Source organism: Heloderma suspectum, chromosome 5, assembly GCF_057233095.1.
Source record: "Heloderma suspectum isolate Gila_16-S chromosome 5, 16-S_ref, whole genome shotgun sequence".
In the NCBI taxonomy this organism is placed as follows: domain Eukaryota; kingdom Metazoa; phylum Chordata; class Lepidosauria; order Squamata; family Helodermatidae; genus Heloderma; species Heloderma suspectum.
In genome coordinates, this window is record NC_139462.1 from 209524978 (window position 1) to 209545941 (window position 20964).

General features: G+C 41.6%; 1 protein-coding gene across 4 annotated transcripts in view; it reads left to right on the forward strand.

The window, feature by feature from the left end:
• CREM (cAMP responsive element modulator) overlaps positions 1-20964 on the forward strand; it is a 40259-nt gene that overhangs the window by 3576 nt on the left and 15719 nt on the right. For 2 of the 4 annotated variants that reach the window (XM_084859217.1, XM_084859218.1), the window contains exons 1-6: positions 919-1181; positions 4377-4497; positions 6747-6893; positions 10632-10729; positions 10838-10980; positions 18792-18980. In XM_084859217.1, the coding sequence (XP_084715343.1) occupies positions 1018-1181; positions 4377-4497; positions 6747-6893; positions 10632-10729; positions 10838-10980; positions 18792-18980 (862 nt within the window). In that variant the 5' untranslated portion in view covers positions 919-1017. Of the gene's footprint in view, positions 1-918; positions 1182-4376; positions 4498-6746; positions 6894-10631; positions 10730-10837; positions 10981-18791; positions 18981-20964 lie in introns of those variants that run through there. The other 2 variants (XM_084859219.1, XM_084859220.1) reach the window with 1 other exon arrangement.

Here is a 20964-nt window from a genome sequence, read left to right on the forward strand (position 1 = left end):
ACAGCTCCATCACTTGCAGAGGAGGAGCAGATAGATGACTGCAATATCAAGATTTGAAGCATGAGTTTATGAAATGCAGTTGTTCTGGATTGTGATTTCAGAGTCTATAACTACAGCAGAAGATGGAGATAAATTTCCTTTCCTGGCCACAGTTTCATGAAGAAAAGACCCTGCTTCAGGATTTATTGGCTGCAGCCATAAACTAAAACTGCAATTGACTATAACTTTAATTTGCAAAAAGCTTGTACTTCGGAATAAAATTAACTTGTAAAATCATAATTATTTTATGATGGTACCCACACTGTTCATTCTCATTTAATTATGCAGCTACATTCATTATTAAATATTTAGATTTCATTCTGATTTCTACATATGAAATAGGATTCCATGTATGTGTTCTCCTGAAAAAACTTTTCTTTAAAGTACAAAGCTATAAGTGGATTTCTAGTGAGAAATCTCCCTGCCGCCCCAGTCTGTGGGAGTCCCCCCCCCCCAAAAAAAATAAAGGTTCATTTTCCAAGTTTGATGCTGTTCTCTTGTGTTAAAACCCTACTAAATTTGTGCTAGGAGTGTTGAGTTCTAAGGTGCACCCTCAGTCCACATGGGGTAAAAGTGAGGGTCAACAGGCTTGCAAAATGTACCCAATGTCAGTTGAGCATATGCCCTACAACGTGTCCCAGAATGCTTTGCAATATGCAGGGGTTCTGTGGCAGATGAACTGGCATTGTTCACCAGCTGCACAGAAAGGATTTGCAGGAGAAAGTTTGAAAAGCTTTGCCAGAGCATAAGGACTCTCCAGAATTTGGCTGTATAGTGTGGCATATGTGCCTTGGGTCATGCAACGTTTCTTCCATCACAGACATGTCTTCAAAAGTCTTTTCAAATAATATATTCAGAACTATAGCTCTTTTTATTCTCTGTGTTGCTTTCCTGACTCAGTGTTTATGTTCCATGACATGTCAAATCTCTTCTGCTCAATTCTCTAGTGAACCTTGTGTACTGTGTTTGTAACACTGAATGTTGGTTGCCATGGTAGTAGTTATGACATCACAAATGGAACATAACTTCACAGCAAGGTTCACTAGAAGGGAGCGTGGTCTGGAGAAGGAAGTCCTTTTTAAAAAACATTCAATCATAATGAGCAAGTGTGGCAAAAAACAGCATGCAAGAATTAACATAAGGTAGCCATTGTATAGTTCGTTATTGTTAAAACGTATCTGAACTACAAGCATGTGTCATACGTTATGGTAGTGACTCAGATAAACAGAAGAAATTAACCAAACACACGCTGTTTATTAACATTTAGGAGTGTGTGTGTTAAAAACAAGGTTATCGCTCTCAGTTTTGCTCAGTTTAGTAATGAAGTTAAGATTTATTATGTATAGACTTGAGCAGCAATTTTTGTCCATTACTTGGGAGATGGCATTTTGGGGGTGGGGGGGGACAAGAGTAATCCAATATATATTTGGTACTATGGAAGCTTTTTGATTCAGGGCTGTGGGTACCAGAAACCTATCAAAACCACCACTGGTGTGTTGCATCTCTGCATATTGGCCCTTCACACAGATAAACGAACACTTTCTGGATGACTATGAAAGTGTTCCCTTTTGGGATGAGGAGGGTTATATGGCTTTCTGCAGGCATGAAATTGAGCCTCACAACTTAGCACTGAGCTAATTGTGCCAGCAGGTATTTTTCATAGGTTGAAAACAACTGAAGCAATACAGAGCTTCCTTGAGTTTTTCAAAAATGGAAATGCAAAATTTACCAGTCTGCATGTGAACAACCATGTAAGAGTAACTTTGTCATAGAGTATGAATGAAAATTGCCCTACACAGTCAACTGACTGACAGCGTGTGAGATGAGCTAAAACAGGGGGGGCGGGGGGATTAGTAGGAACAATGTTGAAATGGTTTGTTGCCAAGTGAAAAGGTCTAACATGCCTCGGTTTCCCACTCCTTCACTGATAGGTGGGAGGAGGTGAGAGCAAGATCTTCACTATGAGGAACAAAGAGGCTGAATGGCTTCCAACTGAATTATTACACACTTGAGTCCTTTCACCCCAGTGCCAGCTGCTTAATAGAATGCTTTCCTTTCCCCTAAGTGTTGTATTACTGCTCTTGCCTTTTAGAATACTTTGAAACCAATGGACCTGACAGACCAAGAGGAACATCTATGTAAAAACACACACACCCAAACTACATTTTTGCTTGATCGTCTGTTCCCACATAAATGTTGGTTCTATCTGCCTGTGTAGTCACTGCAGGAGAGCAAGCGAGAGTGCTGTTGGTCTGGTACTCTAGAGCAGCCTCCCGCAACCTGGTGCTCTTCAGCTATGTTGGACTACAACTCCCAGCCTGCCCCATGCTAGCTGGAGGGCCGCAGGTTGGGGAAGGCTGATCTAGAGTACAATAGCTTGTAAACCGGAACAAAAAATAGTACATTCTGAGATAAAGACAGCTTTAATTTTGGTGTGCTATTTCAGCGCCGCCATCTAAGAGAGTTGTGTCCCAGCATCCTGTATTATGTTGCAAGGGATCATGGGGCGCACTTTTCAGATAGTCTACCTCACTGGCAATCCTACAGCATCTGTCAGCTAAGGTACCACTTTAGTTTCTTATGCAGTCAGGCTGGTCTCAACTGTCTTAAATATAGCAGCCATGAGTTTGTCATGGAAGAAAAAATACCTGCATCTTTCCTAAGATACTTGCTGCAATCCTGGTTGGATGTGCAGTTCTCACCTACTTGGATGTGCCTTTAGGTGTACCTGAACACCTGTGCCTATTACTATTGTGAGTGTTTGGTCCTTGACAGTGCAGGGAGTTATCTTTTTAATTGCAGTTTAGATTGATGCAGGGTTGCTGTTTGATAGACTGTCTTAAGTACTGTCAGCAAGAGCCAGGCAGCGCAGGAGGTTACAGTCTCTCTGTCATCCTTTGTTGTAATCTGAGGGCTTTACCTACCTGGATTGGGGGCAGGGATGGAGACAGAGAGGTTTGTGGATCTGGTGGATCCCTTCATCCCCCTGCCCACCAGCATGCCCTCCCCCCCCCCCTTTCCCAAAGTCACAACAGCAACTAAAGTGGCTGGGGAAATCCAAGTGAGGATTTTTCCCTCCAAGGCTTGTAGCTTGGAGGGGAAAATCCCCAGTATCCCATGGTTCCTCAGATGCCCTGGGAATGCTGTCTTAATTGTCTATTTTTATTTCTTCTAAAAAAAAATTCCTTAAATTTGAAAAGATCAAAATTATAATAACCTTTAAAGTCAGTTAAAATAAATGTGTCATTATATCATGTAAACCGTTGTATAAAATATAAACCAAAATATAATATAAAATATTCTAAAACATTTTTCTTAAATTTGAAAAGATCAAAATTATAATAACCTTTAAAGTCAGTTAAAATAAATGTGACATATCATGTAAACTGATGTATAAAATATAAACCAAAATATAATATAAAATGGACACAACTTACATGAGAGTTAAAACTTCCTGGTACACATTTTCAGCTGGTTTCCCATAATTCCAGTAAGGAAAGAATGACTTTTGTATTTATTGTAATGGCTTGGGGTGATTCTGCTATCTGCATTACTTTTATAGTATGTCGATATATGCATAATTTTTCTTAGCCCAGCTTCTGTTGTTGTCCAGTGTTTGGACAGCAGTATTTTAGCTGAAATAAATAAGTTTGCAACCAAAGCTCAATGTTCCTTTCTCATGTAAGTACGTAAACAATTCAGTAATATGATTAACAGGAGATAATAGGATCTCATAGGCAATAATATCCTTAACACAGTCTGATAATATCCTCCCAATATATGAGGGCAGCTTTACAGTCCCACTGACTTAAAAAACCTTAACTGTATTTGTATGCTGCTTAGGTGCTTAAAAGCTAAAAAACATTTAAATAATTTCAAAAATAAGTTTCAAAAGCATCAACAGAGAGAGTAGCTCACAGCTCAGCAAAAAATCCAGATAGGAAAGGCTTGAGTGAACAAAAATAAAAAAAGCACCAAAGCTATGAGTCGCCCAGCTTGAGGGCAGTATCTCAAAATTAAGACACCAGCAATAGAAATGCTTTGCTCTGAGCACTAGAGATGTGCTCCTCCTGAAAAAATGGCACCTTGAGAAGGTCTTGCCTGCAGAGTGTAAAGAATGTGGGAGGACATTCATATACAAAAAAAGATGGTATTCTTTCTCTTGGGTTTTCAGCTGATGCACTGGAGCCTTCTTCGGGATCTATAAAATTATTGGGCTACTGTGGTATCATATTTAATGTAGCAACATTTTAAATGGTAGGCAAAAATGAAGATCTGAACGAATAGATGTGTGAATTGTTTCACTTGCTTGCTGTGCTTCTCTTTCTTGTTTTTAGACAAATGACCATGGAAACAGGTGAATCACAACATGATGGCAATGCATCAGACTCTGTTGCAGAAAGTGATTCTGCTAATATACAGTCTCCTGGCCGAAATCAGATGTCCACTATAGCTCAGGTAATTTGAAATGTTCTATGTATTTTTAAAATACTATACAGCTAGATACTATAGGTAGGCTGTATAATGCAAGCTCTGCCAGTGGACTTATAGTGCACTAGTCAGTGATGTAGTGGATAAAGTGTTGGACTTGGACCATAGAAACTTTGCTTCAAATCCCCACCTTGCTATGAAGCTCGCTGGATGGCTTTAAGCCAGCCACATCACTCAGCCTAATGTACCTCACAGAATTATAGTGAGGATAAAATGGGATAATCCTGTATATGCAAGTGTGAGCTTCTTGCAGGGATGGTGGGAAAACTCAAAATAAATCTTAACTAAGTGCTACTGCTTTACCATACTTTAAGTACCTATTGTCTTGTATTACATCAGGGATTTGACATTGAACGTGGTAAGGTTATTGTACTGCATTGTATCCACAGTGTTAAGAGCATTGGTTTGTTCTGCCCTGAAATAGCCAAGCTTGTATTGGGACTTTTGGTCAGTCTTTTGAGGTACACAGATGCTAGCCAAGTTTGCACTGCATGCACAAGTGGTTATTTTCTAAGACCAATTGCAGGGAGGGCTCTGAATTCTTAAATTGTATTCTATACATCTTGTATTAAATGTATTATATAATCTTGTAAACTATTTCATTGAGACCCAAGTTCAGCTAACTTAGTCTGATTGATTCAACCCAAAGTATTACTATGTATTCCTTTAAAGCTTATAATACAACCTTTGAGTCTTGCATTCTTTCTCTGTCTTGAACAGGCACCATGGGACCTGGCCCCAACGTAGCTCTAAACTCATATAGTCTATGTTGAGTTAAATGCACTTTTGAATGTTAAGCACCGACAAGCCTGGAATCCTGAGCATACACAGTTAAATCTGCAGAATACCTATTTATCTAAAATAAACTGTCCCTGAAATAAGTTATGTGCATATGTCTGACCATTTCTGGCATTTCTCTGTTCAGTGCTGTAAAATTTTGTTTCCCAGTTTGCTAAATTGTCCTACAGACTGTCTGCTTCCAGTAACAGGCAGTTTGTGTAAGCATTCAAATGCCACTGCCATAGTGGGTTCCCTCGTTATTGACGTCAGTATTGCCAGAACTGCTGCAATCTCCACATGAGTAATGTAGTAAACATTTGTGAGTGTTAGAATAGTTCAGTAATGTAGGCAATAGGAAAAGGTGCAATTTTACCATTTTGCAATTTTTAAAAGATGAGAAAACAAATGCATCTCTCAGAGACCTCTGTTTTATTTTTAGTTTGAAGTTTCAAAATGGAGAAACGATGTTGTAAATTCTAAACGCAAGACAAAAAGGTTGATGGAAAGATAAGCAGGGTCCCTTGGAGATTCCTTCTAAACTTTCAGATATTACCATATAAGTTAGGATGCAACCCAACCATTTTATTGAATTGAAAAATGGCTTTTGTAGCTTTCAGTGTGCATTTAGAATTCAAGAGAAGGACCTGCAACATGTGTCTCAGACTTTATATGCTTACATGACATTCCAAAAATGAAAATGCTGTGTTCCTTATACAGGACACATTGGTATGAACTTACTTTATCTCAAAGCTTAACATAACAACATCATAGTCATTGCCATTGTCATAACTTTATGCAATTACAGTATAAAGAACCGCTTGGACCAATCATGTATGATAACCCCTGTGTTTCAGTGGATCGAATGTTTGACTAGGACAAGGAAGATCCAGGTTCAAGTTGAAATCAAATTGTGCACTCACTGGCTGGTGTTTGGCAAGTTGCTAGTCCTCAGCCTTCTAGTCTTCTGTCAAATGGGTCTATTGTCTTCCTTTGTAGAGTGCAGCGTTCAGTGCACAATTGGAGGGTTTCAATGAGGAAAAATAACAAGTACTGTACCATTAACTTGTACAAATAGGCAATTCAGCTGTGCTATAAAAATAATTACATCTTGGTCAACGTTTGGTCCCCATCTTATATTATACAACATGTGTGATTACATTTTCACTTGAACCAAAAAAGGCCTTTCCAGTTTTGACTGAGGTGTCCATGTGTCAATGCTCAATTTTGAATAGGGAAGCAAAGGTGATAAATTATACTTCATCTGCTGTTAGAGATCTCAATTGTCAGTATAAGCAATGATAATTTTAACTGGATTTGATAACAGTACATCATGCTTCAGGATGAAAGTTTCAAGGTTATATCACTTCTTTGCCAGATCATGATCTAGATGCTTAGATTGGCTAATGTATTCATGAGATTTTTCACTAATATAATAGGTTTCTGTGGCGGGATCAACAACTGGAAGAGGATCTCCATCTGTAACTGTAGTGCAACTGCCTTCTGGTCAAACTGTCCATGTACAAGGAGTGATTCAAGCCACCCAGCCTTCTGTTATTCAGTCACCACAGTTGCAATCTGTTCAGGTTAGTTGTGTCTCCCTTATTTTGCCCCAGGCTTTGCTTAACCTTCTCTTGATATATTGGACTTCTTCTCTTTGTACCAGCAGTGGACAGAAGAATTTCCTTCTATTTAATGCCAAGAGTTGATTGCTGGCTGGCTAATACTTTGTTTATTGGGCAGCAGTAGTATGTTAATACCATTCTTCTGTTTGCTTCTTTAAAGACTGACTACTTCAAGCCAGAGTATATAGGTATATAGCTTATATACAGGACTGGACTATTTTTATGTCCCCTCTTTCATGTGCTTCTTTTCTTCTTTTTCTGTATGGATGATCTTCTAGCAATATTGCAAACTAATCCATGTATAGTGGGTGGGAAACCTGCATGTTCTGTTAAAATCATGTATCTAGTACAGATATATTGATGACATTCTCAGACTTCTGTGTATACCCTTTCAAAATAGCATGGTTGTAGAGTGGCATAATTCAGGTGGCATCATTTGGTTGTTGAAATAGGAGTTTTTCCAGGGCAGGTCCTATCGGATTTGGCAGTCTCTTACTATATTCTTATGGGTGTGGCATATCATTGATGCAGTAAATATATACCCTAGGAATAGCATTTATTCTGATTATGTTATTGTGTGAACTGCCCAGAGAGCTTTGGCTATTGGGTGCTATGGAAATGTAGTAACAAATAAATAAAATGTTGTTCTAATTATGTGAAATGTATTCATAGTATGTGCCTGAATTTAACCTGGAGGTTAAGAATGAAGAAATAAACACATATTATTACAGTGTGTTTTCTGCATTTACTGGTAGAACTAACCATATACATGCTTGTTTATTATTTATTTAAAGCCTTTCTCCCCACTGTTCAGCTGAAAAGGGTCCCAGTGCAGGTTATATGAGTTAATAACAAACAAGACAATCCTTGCCTGAAGGCTTGCAATATAAAAGACACAGCACAAGAAAGAAAAAAGGGGATGGGAAGGGGCGGGGAGTAAACTTGGGTAGTAGTTTTTAAAGTTGCAGAGTTCTTAAAACAACCAGCTTGAATGGGAACAGTTTGGGGAGAAGGGGAACCTGATGGATCTGGGCTTTCAATAGAGCTGATAGAGTAACCCTGCAGTGCTGTCTCTACATCTGTTATGGCCGGGGTCTGCAATGCAGTACCTGTGGGCACCAATGTGCCCACTCAAACTTTTCTTGATATCCGCCAGGATTCCTGCCCCTGCTGATTTTTAAAAAATTGTTTTGGGTTTTCTTAATTTAAAATAAATGTTTAACTAGGAGGCAGGCATGCTGCAAAGCTAAATGCCAGTTTATTTCCAAGAATGCTTCTAGGCCTTTAGAAAATAAAAATGGCAAATGTCTGCAGCCCAGCACTGGGTGCCAGCCACCCAGAAAAACTGTCGCTATGGGTTGTAGGGAATGTTATGGATTGGGTTGGCACGGAATAATGAGAGGTGTTTTACTTGTGGGGTAAAGATGTGTGGACTGTGTAAAATCCGCTCTGTCTGTGTCTTGCGGATTGTCAGGCGCCTTTCGTTCCGTCATCGGCCCACAGACAGATGCAAATATTTTTTTCGTTATGCAGAAAAATACGGAAATATTTACGTAAATGTTTACGTAAGTATTTAAGTATTTACATAATTTACCTCAGTATGTAACATTTAGTGTATTGGCCCCCATTCAATTCAATATTACCGCAGCAGAAGTGTACGTATTTTTCTACGGATTTATATGCGTAAATTTTGGGAAAGTAAAAAAAAGTCATCCGAAAGTCCACGGACTCCACACGACCTGAGGGGGGCGCTCCATAGTAGATTCCACAGGTTGGATTCTTAGAAATCCAAGCTCATTTTAATCCATCTCGAATTTCTCCAGCATCCCTATTGTGGTGTGTGCGTGTGCACGATGTATGTTAGCTTGTTTGTTTTTGGTGCACTGTGTATTTTGCCTGGGTTTGTTTGTGTGGTGTCTTGGGGCGTGTGTGTGTGTTTTACCTGGAGCTGTGTATGTATGCTTTGCCAGGGTTTGTTTTTTGGAGTGTGTGGCTATGTGGTGTGGGTGGGTGTCTTGCCTGTGTGTGTGAACTCAGACCCAACTTCTGTCTTATACTTAGGTTACTTTACTTTTAGCCTCATCAGTTTGCTTTCTGGGTAATGGGTGTTTTATGATAGGCCACACCAATCATGGCAGCCATTTTGTGAATGGGCAAACCATCATGGCAGCAATTTTGTGAGAGTGCTCATGACACACACAAAAATCCAAATGTGCCCACGGGCCCAAAAAGATTAGAGACCCCTGTGTTATGGCCTAATGGAATGGCTGCTACTAGGTGACAGTTGAGGGAGGAGCCTGATGAAACTAGTTTCTCAGCAGAGCTGACTGAGAGTCCTTGCAGTCCCATCTCTGCCTCTGCTGCATCCTATTCCAGAGGCAATTTAGACTCAGTGCTCAAGTGTAAGGAATAGGACAATCCTAAAATGTCCAAGAATCTCACATGTATCCCTGAAATACTCAGGGAGAGCTACTGTATGTATGGCAAATTCCAGTTAAATTTCAAGTTCTTTTAAATTTTGGGGATGAGGATACAGGTGGGGTGTGCAAGGGACAAGAGTGACAAAGATGAAAGGGAGATGCCAATATAAAATGGAGGATGGGAAAGATGTAAATGTAGAGAGTTGGATGCTGAAGAAAGGTGAGCCCACAAGGGTTTTAACTAAAGTTGTTCTTATCCTGTCACTTGTTTTTCTCCTGTGTTTATGTCTGCATCTTCTATTTAAAAGCCCTCTGTGCTTTTAAATTTCTGTAATCGATGTAATTCTGAAATTGTTTGCTGACCTCCTCTCCCGTCATTTCTCTTGTCCAGTCAGTTGAGAATGCCTCTGCTACAAAATTATCTTTCTCTTCACTTCAGTGGAAGTCTATTCACTAACTCCTTGTTACTTTTTGCATCTACTTCAGATTCTGGTGTTTAAGCTCTGCTGTTATGCTCCAACTTTATTTTTGTCCACCTCTCTTCCCCTGCTCTCCAGTTCCATTCCATGAAAGCTGTTCTGCTACTTGTCCCCTTTTGTTCCATTCTCCCACTCATGCCATTATACTGTTACACATGGAGCTTCATGTCCTTTTCTGTCCCTCATATACATATACTTGCCACTCTTTGTATTTTTTTCTTGAAACATCCATTTCCATCTGCAAAGGCTTTTCTTGTGTTACTTGCTTCTCCTGTCTTTCGTCATCCCCTATCATATGCAGTGACTGTGCCACCTCTGTGTTTCATACTGCATCTAGCAAGCAGCACTGAATGCTAGAGTCTTATTTTTCTGTGTAGGAAAACAGATACCCTTGTATATGCAGAATGTTGCTTTGCTCTTATAGCAAGAATGGGGAAGTCACTCCATGGGTTAAATTCCCCATATATGTTGGAGCCATTGGATTTGCAGCCATGAGCTTATTTCAGAATGAAAGTCCAGATTATGAAAACTCTGTGTATGTTCTTAGATACCACTGCTTATGATTTACAAAGCACTGTTAAATTTACAAAATACCACAATATTGTGATACTGCTGGTATTAGGTTCTGTGATAGAAATGTGGAATCCATGCTGCAGGTGTGATGGCAGCAGTGCAGTGTTCTGGACGGAAACACTTCTAGAGTTTTGCGATGTAGAAACTTACTTGCATATAAAAAGCTACAAACTCTCTTAGCTAAGTTGATTTTAAAAGGGTAAATTTCTGGAATGTTCTTATTTTAGGTAGCATCTGCTACAAGTGCCGATGAATCTACAGAATCAGAGGTTGTAATTGATTCTCAGAAGCGGAGGGAGATACTTTCAAGGAGACCTTCATATCGGTAAGCTATACTTTGGTGTAATATCGGTTTTTTCTTTATGTTTTAATGAGTAACTCTTTCTTTTCATGGGTCAGCTTCTTTAAATGTGTATATATTTATTTGTGTCAGAAAAATTCTGAATGAACTTTCTTCTGATGCACCTGGTGTCACTAAGATTGAAGAAGGAAAGCCAGAGGAAGAAGGAGCGCCCTCTGGCATCCCCGCCATGGCAGTGCCAACCAGCCTTTATCAGACTAGCACCGGGCAGTACAGTATGTATTCCATAATATCAGACAGGCTATTTGACTATTGTTTAAAAGCAAAATGCAAATTTCAAACGTAATAAAATAGAACTATTGGGGAGTCAGAGAAAAAGAGACAAGAAAATTCTCCATTAAAACTTTTATTTGATCTAAGTAGTGTACAGCTCTCTTATTATGACTTATAATCTAATAAGCAAAAATGAAATCTTGGTTGCTTTGTTCCCTTCTTTTTCTTCAAATGTTATTGATGTACCTTAATATGCGTGAGCTCAAAATCATAGAAGGCTAACAAAGGAGTTTGTATCGTTCTTCCCCATAAATATAACCATGAGGTATAGAAAGAAATATGATTTTTTGTAAGGCCTTTTAATTAGTTCAGGATTGCTGTGTACAATCCACTGGGAACCAATTATCATTGAAGTGAATGGTGTTTGAAGGAGGGTGCACCTCAAGTCCTAATAACTGTAAGGTACCTGTACAGAAGTTGTTCCCAGTTGACTGTGTCCCTTGGCTTTTGTGTGGAATTACCAGGAATCTAGTTTTTACTGATTTCCTTTGTGGTGGAGAAACCTGTAACTTGACATTGACTGGAAAATGCACTTAAAAGCCAGTATAAAGTTGTACATAGCTGTTAGGGTTGCCTCTGAGCACAGGGAGTGGCCGAGTAGTTCAGATTCTGAAGAAGAACTGCAAGACATGGGGGAGGAAGATTTCCAGGCTTGTACAGAGATGGATAGGCAGACTCCTCAGGCTTCAAAGGCACAGCTGGATGGAGAGGGCCCTTCTTCATATCCCCCTGTGAGAGTTAGCAAACAGGGAGAGACAGGGCTTGGAGAACATGAATTCTTAGACACCAGGTGCAGATGCAGAGCCAAGAGAGAGGTGGCAGGGGTAGAGCTTAGACGATCTGCCTGATTAACTGAGCGTGAACAGCTGCGCTTAGAGGCCTCTTGAGAGAGAGGGAGATCTCCCCCCTCCACCCCTTAAGTTAGGATAGTGAGCCCGCCTGTTCTTCAAACGGTGGGCAACTTTTGTAGCTTTCTTTTGAACTCCCTGAAGGCATTTCCTTTGTAGACTGTGCGTCGCTGACAGTTTGCATCTGTATGACCCATTGAAGTAATTGGATTAAAAGCCGTGGATTGAAGCCTCTTGTCGGTGTTTTGATTTGGCCTTTGAAGTTCAGCAGGGGCAAAAGGAATCCTGACAGCATCTGTAACGAAAAGCTCAGTATCTCATATATTCAATGTAAAATATGAACAGAGTTGAAAGATTTGTGATGGAGAAATAAACTACTGTTAAATCCATTGTTCTGTCAGTAACTAATTCATGTTTGGTAACTGAACATATAGCATGCAACATAATTTATCTTGTATCATGTCGTTCTTGACTCCTAAAATCTGTATTTTGTAATCCAACATATCCGTACACAAAGACTGAGTTTGGATGATCAACAGAGGAAAAGAAGCTATGGTGGCTTCTTTTCCCTGCCCTGCACGTGCCGCTCACATGCCCACCATGTCGCTAATTACCCTCGCCGTGATGTAGGTTGCGGTGTTGTCCAAACCTGGCGAGATGCATGGCGGTGGTGGCTTCGAAACCACCCTGTAACCCCTACAACAAGCCATAGGCTGTGGAGTGGTTTGGAAGCCACCCCACTGTGTACCTCACTGGATTTGGATGACATGGCAACCCGTACTGTGGTGAGGGTAATTAGGGAAATGGCAGGCACGTGAGCGGGATGTGCTGGGTGGGGAAAAGAAACAATCGTGGTTTCTTTTCCCCGCTGATTCCAAACCTGGCCAGTGTGTAACAAGTCAGACAATGTACTGTCAGGAGATAACAGCTGGTTCTTGCCCCCACCCCTAGTTTAGTTCAGAGATTATTTATTTATTCTTCTCTTTGATAGAGCACCTGTTTTGCATGCCGATGGTCCCAGGTCCAATCCCCGGCACCTCCCAGTAGGGCTAGGAAGGATTTTTCCTGAAATCCTAGAGAGCCACTGTCAGTCAGTATTGACAGTACTGGGCCCCAATGGTCTGGCTAGTATAAAGCAGCTTCGTATGTTCCTATGTTGTGCTGTCTTCTGTGCAAGGCTGAATTGATAAAGTTTCCTCCACATAGCATTAAATTATCATCATCATCATTATTACATTTATATCCTGCCTATTTTCCTCTCGCAAAGAACCTGAGGTGGCTTACATAGTCCTTCTCCTCTCCATTTTATCATCAAAACAACCCTGTGAGGTAGGTTAGTCAGTGACTGGCCCAAAGTCACCCAATGAGCATTATGGCGAAGTGGGGACTAGAACCCAGGTCTCCCGAGTCCCGGTCCCACACTCTAAGCACTACACCATTTGAAAGTTTATATCTAGGGTGATATTACTTTCAAAACTGGTATTTCATCCTTGACTTGACTCAGTCAGTATTTTTTCTGTAGTATTCAAATAGCCCTTTAATGCTTAAGGATTCGACTCGAGAGCATGGTCTGAGCACACATGGTGCTGTCACCTGGCTAAAGCTAAACAGGTGAGAGTCTGTTTAGGGTCTGGATTGGAGTCCTTTTGAGAATCATAGAATCACAGAATAGTAGAGCTGGAAGGGGCCTACAAGGCCATCGAGTCCAACCCCCTACTCAGTGCAGGAATCCAAGTCAGAGCATCCCTGACAGATGGCTGTGCAGCCTCGTCTTGAATGCCTCCAGTGTGGGAGAGCCCACCACCTCCCTAGAGAATTGGTTCCATTGTTATATTGCTCTAACAAGTCAGGAAGTTTTTCCTGATGTTCAGCCAGAATATAGCTTCCTGTAACTTGAGCCCATTATTCCATATCCTGCACTCTGGGATGATCAAGAAAAGATCCTGGCCTTCCTTGAAGAGCACTATCATATCTCCCCTCGGTCTTCTCTTCTCAAGGCTAAATATGCCCAGTTCTTTCAGTCTGTCTTCATAGGGCTTTGTTTTAGTCCCCTCATCATCTTTGTTGCCCTCCTCTGAACCCTCTCCAGTTTGTATGCATCCTTCTTAAAATGTGGTGCCCAGAACTGGACACAGTACTCCAGATGAGGCCTAACCAGTGCTGAGTAGAGGGGAACTAGTACTTCCCAGGATTTGGAAGCTATGCTTCTATTAATGCAGCCCAAAATAGCATTTGCCTTTTTTGCAGCCACATGAAATTGTTGGCTCATATTCAGCTTGTGATCGACAACAATTCCAAGATCCTTCTCGCTTGTAGTGTTGAGCCACGTATCCCCCATCTTATAACTGTGCATTTGGTTTCTTTTTCCTAGGTTCAGAACTTGGCATTTATCCCTATTAAATGTCATTCTGTTGTTTTCTGCCCAGCTGTCAGGAGCACCCTAGCTGCCTCTTGTAGTCCCCTCCAGTAGCCAAAACAGGACGCAGACAAAAGGGATTCTTTCCAAGGCTTTATTCCTTTACAACTTAATTACTCTTTCAGATGCTAATTGCCAGCGACTAAGCAAGGAACTGCAAAGGGTATCTTAACAGAGTAACCTAAGCTCCAGGTATGCAGTTGGTCCCTGTTTGAAGGAGAAGGGTGGGAAAGCCCTGAAACTGATGTGCTAGGAGGGGAGGCTCCCCCCCTTACCCATGGGGCATCGGTGCACAGCCATTGCTGTAGTGCCAAGCAGGCTGCGTGCCTCCTCTCGGCTCCCTCCACTTTGCGCCTCTCTCTGCGCCGGCGCCTTGCATCTAGCAACAACTGATCTCCTGCTTGTTCGCTGCCAGGGTCACTCTCTCTCTCAGGAATGCGAGCAGAGGGGGCCTCTCCCTGCAGCTGCGCCTCTGAGAGATGAGCGGGCTCCTCTCCCACAGGTTGTAGCTCCTCCTCAGAATCAGAGCTGCTTTGGGGCTCTATGGGCTCAGTTCCAACCCTGACACCAGCGCTCCAGTCCATCAAGATTACTCTGAATTTTGTTTCTGTCTTCCAAAGTATTAGCTATCCCGCCCAATTTTGTGTCATCTGCAAATTTGATCAGCATTCCCTGCACCTCCTCCTCCAAGTCATTAATATAAATGTTGAAGAGCACTGGGCCCAGGACTGAGCCCTGTGGTACCGCACTCGTTACCTCTCCCCAGCTTGAGAAGGTCCCATTGATAAGCACTCTTTGAGTCTGATTCTGTAGCCAACTATGGATCCACCGGATTGTTGTTTCATCTAGCCCACTTTGCACTAGTTTGCTCATCAGGGTACCATGGGGCACTTCGTCGAAAGCTTTGCTGAAGTCGAGGTATATGATGTCTACAGTGTTCCCACAGTCCACAAGGGAGGTTACTTGATCAGAAAATGAGATCAGATTCATCTGGCAGGATTTGTTCTAGCCTAATCCATGTTGGCTTCGAATAATCACTGCATTGTTTTCAAAGTGCTTACAGCTGGATTGCTTTATAATCAAACAGATGGAGAACCCCATGAACTCTTTTGAGTTCCATGAGAGAAGAAAGATGAGATCCAAAAGTACTTAATAAATAAATAAAATAAAAGCCAGTTTCAAGAATACTGTTAGCATATGCTTGATCTAGCATGGGAATGGGGGACCCTGTGGCCCTCCAGATGTTGTTGGACTCCAACTCCCATCGTGCTTGATCATTTTCCTTGGTGGCAGGTCCTGATGGGGGTTTGAGTACATCAACATCTGGAGAATCACACATTCACCACCCATGTTCTAGCATCAGTCTACATCTTGATTTATGTTGAACTGTATGTGTTTGTTTGCTAATAGCTTAGAAGTGAAGAGGTTCACATGTAATAACAACCCTAAGTATGGGTTGTCATTGATTTATGGGTTGTTGTTGAATCATGGGTTGTCATTACATGCAAATGGTGCACTATGGTTTAACTATGGGTTGTTAACCACAAAAAACCAAGAAAGAGAACCCATGGTTTGTTGTGGGTTGTGAGCTCTGGGTTGTTCATGGTTAACAACCCATAGTTAAACCATAGTGCAGGGTTTGCAACGACAACCCACAATTCAGCAATAACCCATATTCAACACATACTCAGCCCATACTCTGGGTTGTAGTTACGTGTGAACCAGGGTCTATATCTAAGCTGGAGTATGAGACCCAAACTAGAGAATAAAAAGTGTAAACTTTTAAATTGGGACAAATTTAAATTATTTGTCCTCAGATCTACAAGGTTTACAGTACAATCCTGTACACACCTACTTCTGAGTAGGCATGCATTTAATTGTACTGTTAGATAATGTAAGTGTTTCTGGGGCACTTGCCTTTTGGAAAGGTTTTTCATAGTTTATCATTAGAAGCACAATTAAAATTTCCTCCAAAATGCGATTGATTGATTATATTTGAGGTATTTTTATCCTGCCTTTTGCAACAGACTCAAAGTGGTTACCTTAGTAACACTCCCCATAGTATTTGAGAGCTATACATTCCTCATCAAAAAGGCTCTCCTCTTGAATGAGATCCCATTTGATCCTTGTATAAACAATTGTTTTTCTGGACACATGATGTTTTCACGAGACTTACTGTACAGCTAACATTTCACCTTGAAAATAATTTTGGTCCTCTCTTCTCCAACCCACACTAGGATATTTTTTAAAGAAGCATTTTGCAAAAAATGAACTCTCTAAAATTAAAACTTGTTTTCCCATTCTGTTTGCTTAGGTTTTGCTTAATGTTTTAAAATCTGTGTTCTTCTGGCTTTTGGCTTATATTTTAAACTAATTCATAGACTCCCAGTTTTTTAAAATTACAATAGCTGGCATGGCAATTCAGAGAGGTGGCCACGCCCAAATGCCTGGCTCTGAGGGGTTCTTCTGTAAATTCAGGCACTGTGGGAGGAGTGGTGCCCCTGGAGATCGCCTGTACTGTGGGTGATCTCCAGAGACACCCCCTCCTACAAAGAAGGGAGTGTGGTGGTGGCAGGTTCTTCTCACGGGGGGCGGGGGGAGCACGCCATACTTTGCTCCTCCTGCTCCGCCTCCACTGGAGCTTTAGCGAGCAGCCAGAGGCCCGCAGGCCTTGTAGTGAAGACCAGGGGTGTACAGCCTATGTACATAAAGCATATTCTGTGTAATCAGGAACCCAGAATCTCTCATTATACTACCTGCATAGTCCTCCTATTTAGGGTGTGAATGTGTCTGTCAGGTGTGTGTGTATGTCGTATCTCAAACATCTTTGCATAGGAATAATTAATAATTGCTATTTTTTTAAAGAGAGCCTACATTTAATAAAAGAAAAACTGGCTTGGATCCAAAGAACCCGTGAATGGAACTTGGCTCATGGGATGCTGCTGTTGGCAGAAGGAAGGGAGGCAATTTTCACAGATTTTCCTCTGCAAATCTGCTCTGGAGGGTTGGGGGTCCCTCTGGAACAGTGTGAAAGGTATCATGAGGGGTTCCAGGAGGAACTGGTGGAATTGTCTTCTCCACCCCCTGCTTCTGCCAGTGGGAGCCTCCACTGGATTGAAAAGCCTTTAGCAAATGTAAGAACAAGTCTGAATCAAGCCTCTGTGTTACATATTGAAGGCTCTGGTAGGAATGCTGACATTTCTGTGGCTTTGGCTCACTCAAGTATGCAGATAATCCAGAGTTTTTATTCCAAATGATTTAGGAAATTCCAGTCTTGGGTAGGACTCCATTAGGTAATTCCTGGGTGGAAAGGTATGATTCCTGAACCATATTTGAAGACTTTTCTCTCCTTCCGTCTTTGACATATAAATCTTTTTTCTTCTTCACACATGTTGACAGGCATGCATAACCACAGTGGCTCAGTCTTGTTCATCCTATCTTGTTCTGGCCCCCAAATCTTCTGTAGCAGAAAAAGTATTCATGCTGTCCAGGCTATCAGTAAAAATTCCTATGGCTGACAATGTTATAGGTGTTCCCACCTTTTATGATGAGGAAATTCCACTCTAACCTACAGACTACTTAAGTTTTTTTTATTATCTGTGCTGGTGTAGTATTGCTTCATGGTATTTTGTATTATTTGTATTACTTTTTTAGGTTATGTTCAATTTAATTTCTGTGTTGCCTGAGGACTTTGTTGATAGGGAATTAATAAATGTAAGAAAGAAAGAAGAGACCAGTACAACTAGCAGGGCATTCTATATATTGGAAAACTCCCAGAATAACTACTCCACAGATTAGACTCAAATTTTGCTTAATTCTCAGAAGGTTGGGAAATGTTGCCCTACTGTCTACCACTATTCATATTTTATTTTTAAGATGTCATTGCCTCAGAACAATCCTGAGGTGCACTAGATTGTCTTCTAATTGTAAAAGTGGTGGTACATACCAGAGCAGTGTTTCCAATCATCGAGATACTCTGATTTTTCTGAGTTAACTTTGGAGGCTTCCTTTGCTCCTACACCCAATTTCTTACAATACCGTAGCAGTTCTCTACTGTCCCGGTTCACACATCACAACTCCCATGGGTTGTTTAAACCATGGGTTAGTCATGAGCACACAGGAGCAAGTGAGCAAGTGTACTGCCTCCTGCCCGCTCACTACTGCTTTGCAAAACAACTGTGACATCCGAACCCGGAACTCTTGAGTTGTTGCCCAGAGTTTTAATCCAACAACATACCATGGATTAAAACTCTCGGTTGTTTCTCCCTCAACAACCCAGAGTGCTAGGTTCAGACGTCACAGCAAATAAGCCAGCTAGCTTTCACACAGTCACAACTACTTGTGGTTTAAACAACCCATCGATAGCCACTATGTGCAAACCAGGCCCAAGGAACATGTGTCCCAGTACACAGTTTGAGAATTACTGGATTAGAGCTGTTTTCAAACGCTCTTGTTGCTGCTGTCTAATATATCTATTGTTTTTGTTAAGTTGCTATAGCCCAGGGTGGAGCAATCCAGATCTCTAATCCAGCATCTGATGGCGTTCAGGGGTTGCAGACATTAACAATGACAAATTCAGGAGCTCCTCAGCCTGGTGCTACCATTGTACAATATGCAGCTCAAACACCTGATGGCACACAACAGTTCTTTGTTCCTGGGAGTCAGGTTGTTGTCCAAGGTATGTTCTTTGTTTTACGTTTACTTTTAAACTGAATAAATGCGTTTAAATCTGTGTCTGTTTTAAACCCAGTTTCTCTGTTTAAAAATATGTTAAGTGGCGTACAAATAACTGTCTAATGAAAACAATAAACACTAATTTCTTAAAAGCAGTAAAATCACAGTCACTCAGTTAAAAGCCTTGGAGAATGAAAAGGTCTTATTAACTAGATGCCTGCAGGACACTAATGTTGGTGCCTCCTGGAGATGTTCCATAAACAGGGTGCCGCTATTGAAATGGCCACTGCTACTACCTGCTCATTCAGATGCAAATCTAGGAGCAACCCCAAACTGCGAACCTGATTTTTCAAGGAGAGTACAATCCCCCCAAAGGTTGCCCTATCCCAGAGTCCATCTCCCTCCTGATTCAGTGTACATCCGTCCTGTTTGCATTATGGTTCAATTTGTTGTTCTCATCCAGCCCATTCCCACCTCCAGGTACTGGTGTAGAACTCTAACAGCTTTGTTGTTATTAGATGAAAAACAGAAGTAGAGTTATGTATCATCTGCATATTGGTGAAAATGTACCCAAACCCTCTGACCTCTTTCAGTAGTTCCATGAAGATGGTAAATAACATGGGGGACAGAACTGAATTGATCCCTAAGGAATGCTATACATCAATGGGCAAGGCATTGAACAGGAGTTTCCAAACATCATATTCTGGAACCGGCCCCAAGGAGGGACCAGAACTACTGCAGAATGGTGCTTCCCAGACTGATTGTCACCAGGTGGTCTAGGACAGAGGTCCCCAGTGTGGTGCCTGCAGATGCCATAAAACCTGCAGGGACTTTTAGCAGCGCCCACGAAGCTCTCCCCTCCCTTAAAAAAAATAGTTTAAAGAAAAACCTTGAAAAATGTTGGGGGCAGTCTTCTGTCTCTCCCTTTCTAGCCTCTAGTGTTGTTCTTTCTCTCCCATCTACCCCTTTGCCTTGCTATTTTCCCCTGCCTCCAGCCTTGCTATTTCCACCCCACCTCTTTAGCTCACATTTCTCCCCCTCCCAGCCTCTAGTCTTGCTCTTTCTCTACCCTTTGCCTCGTTGTTTCCTCCTCCCAGCCTCCCTCTCACTATTTCTTTCCCCACCCCCTTTAACTCAATTTTGACTAGCCAGGCCCCCACAGCAGCCATTATTTGACTAGCCACATCCTCAGAGGAAGCCATTTTGTGATGATGCCCACAGCAGTTTCTCAAATGTGCTCACATTTCCAAAAAGGTTGGGGACCCCTGGTCTAGGAGGATAGCATGGTCCATGGTGTTAAACATAGCTGAGAGGTCCAGCAGAACAAAGAGGGTCGTTCTCCCCATCTCGTTCTTGTCGCATATCATCCAAAAGCAGGACTGAAACTGAACTGAAATAGGTCTAGCTAAGCCATTTCTTTCAAGAATCCCTGGAGCAGAGATGCCACTATGCACTCAAGTACTTTGCCTAGAAATGGCAGATTTGAGAGTGGTTGAAAATTATCCAACATGGTGGGATCCAGAGAGGATTTTTTCAATAAAGATCTTACTGCAGCCATCTTAAGGCTGAATGGAACTACATCATCCTCTAAGGAGGCGTTCACCACTCTCTTCACCCCATTTGACTAAGTCACCCTTTGGCTGCTTTAGTCAGCCAAGAACAGCAAGGATCAATCTCACAAGTGGTGGATCTCACACTACCAAGGATCTTGTCCACAACCTCGAGCTGTACAAATTGAAACCTGTCCAACACAGCTGGACAATCAGATGCCAGAGGTACATCATTAAGAGCTGCTACAACCATTATTTTGAAGTTGAAGCAGTTGTGAGCAACTTCATCGGCAAACTGCCTAGGCAAATTGTCACAGCAGGCCACTGAGGAGTCCTCCTCAACGCCTAATGAATCCTTGAGGAAAAAGCTCTGGTATTCTGGAGTTATTGATCAGCTAAGTGCAAGATGATCCTAAACTAGTGTGAAGCCACAGAAAA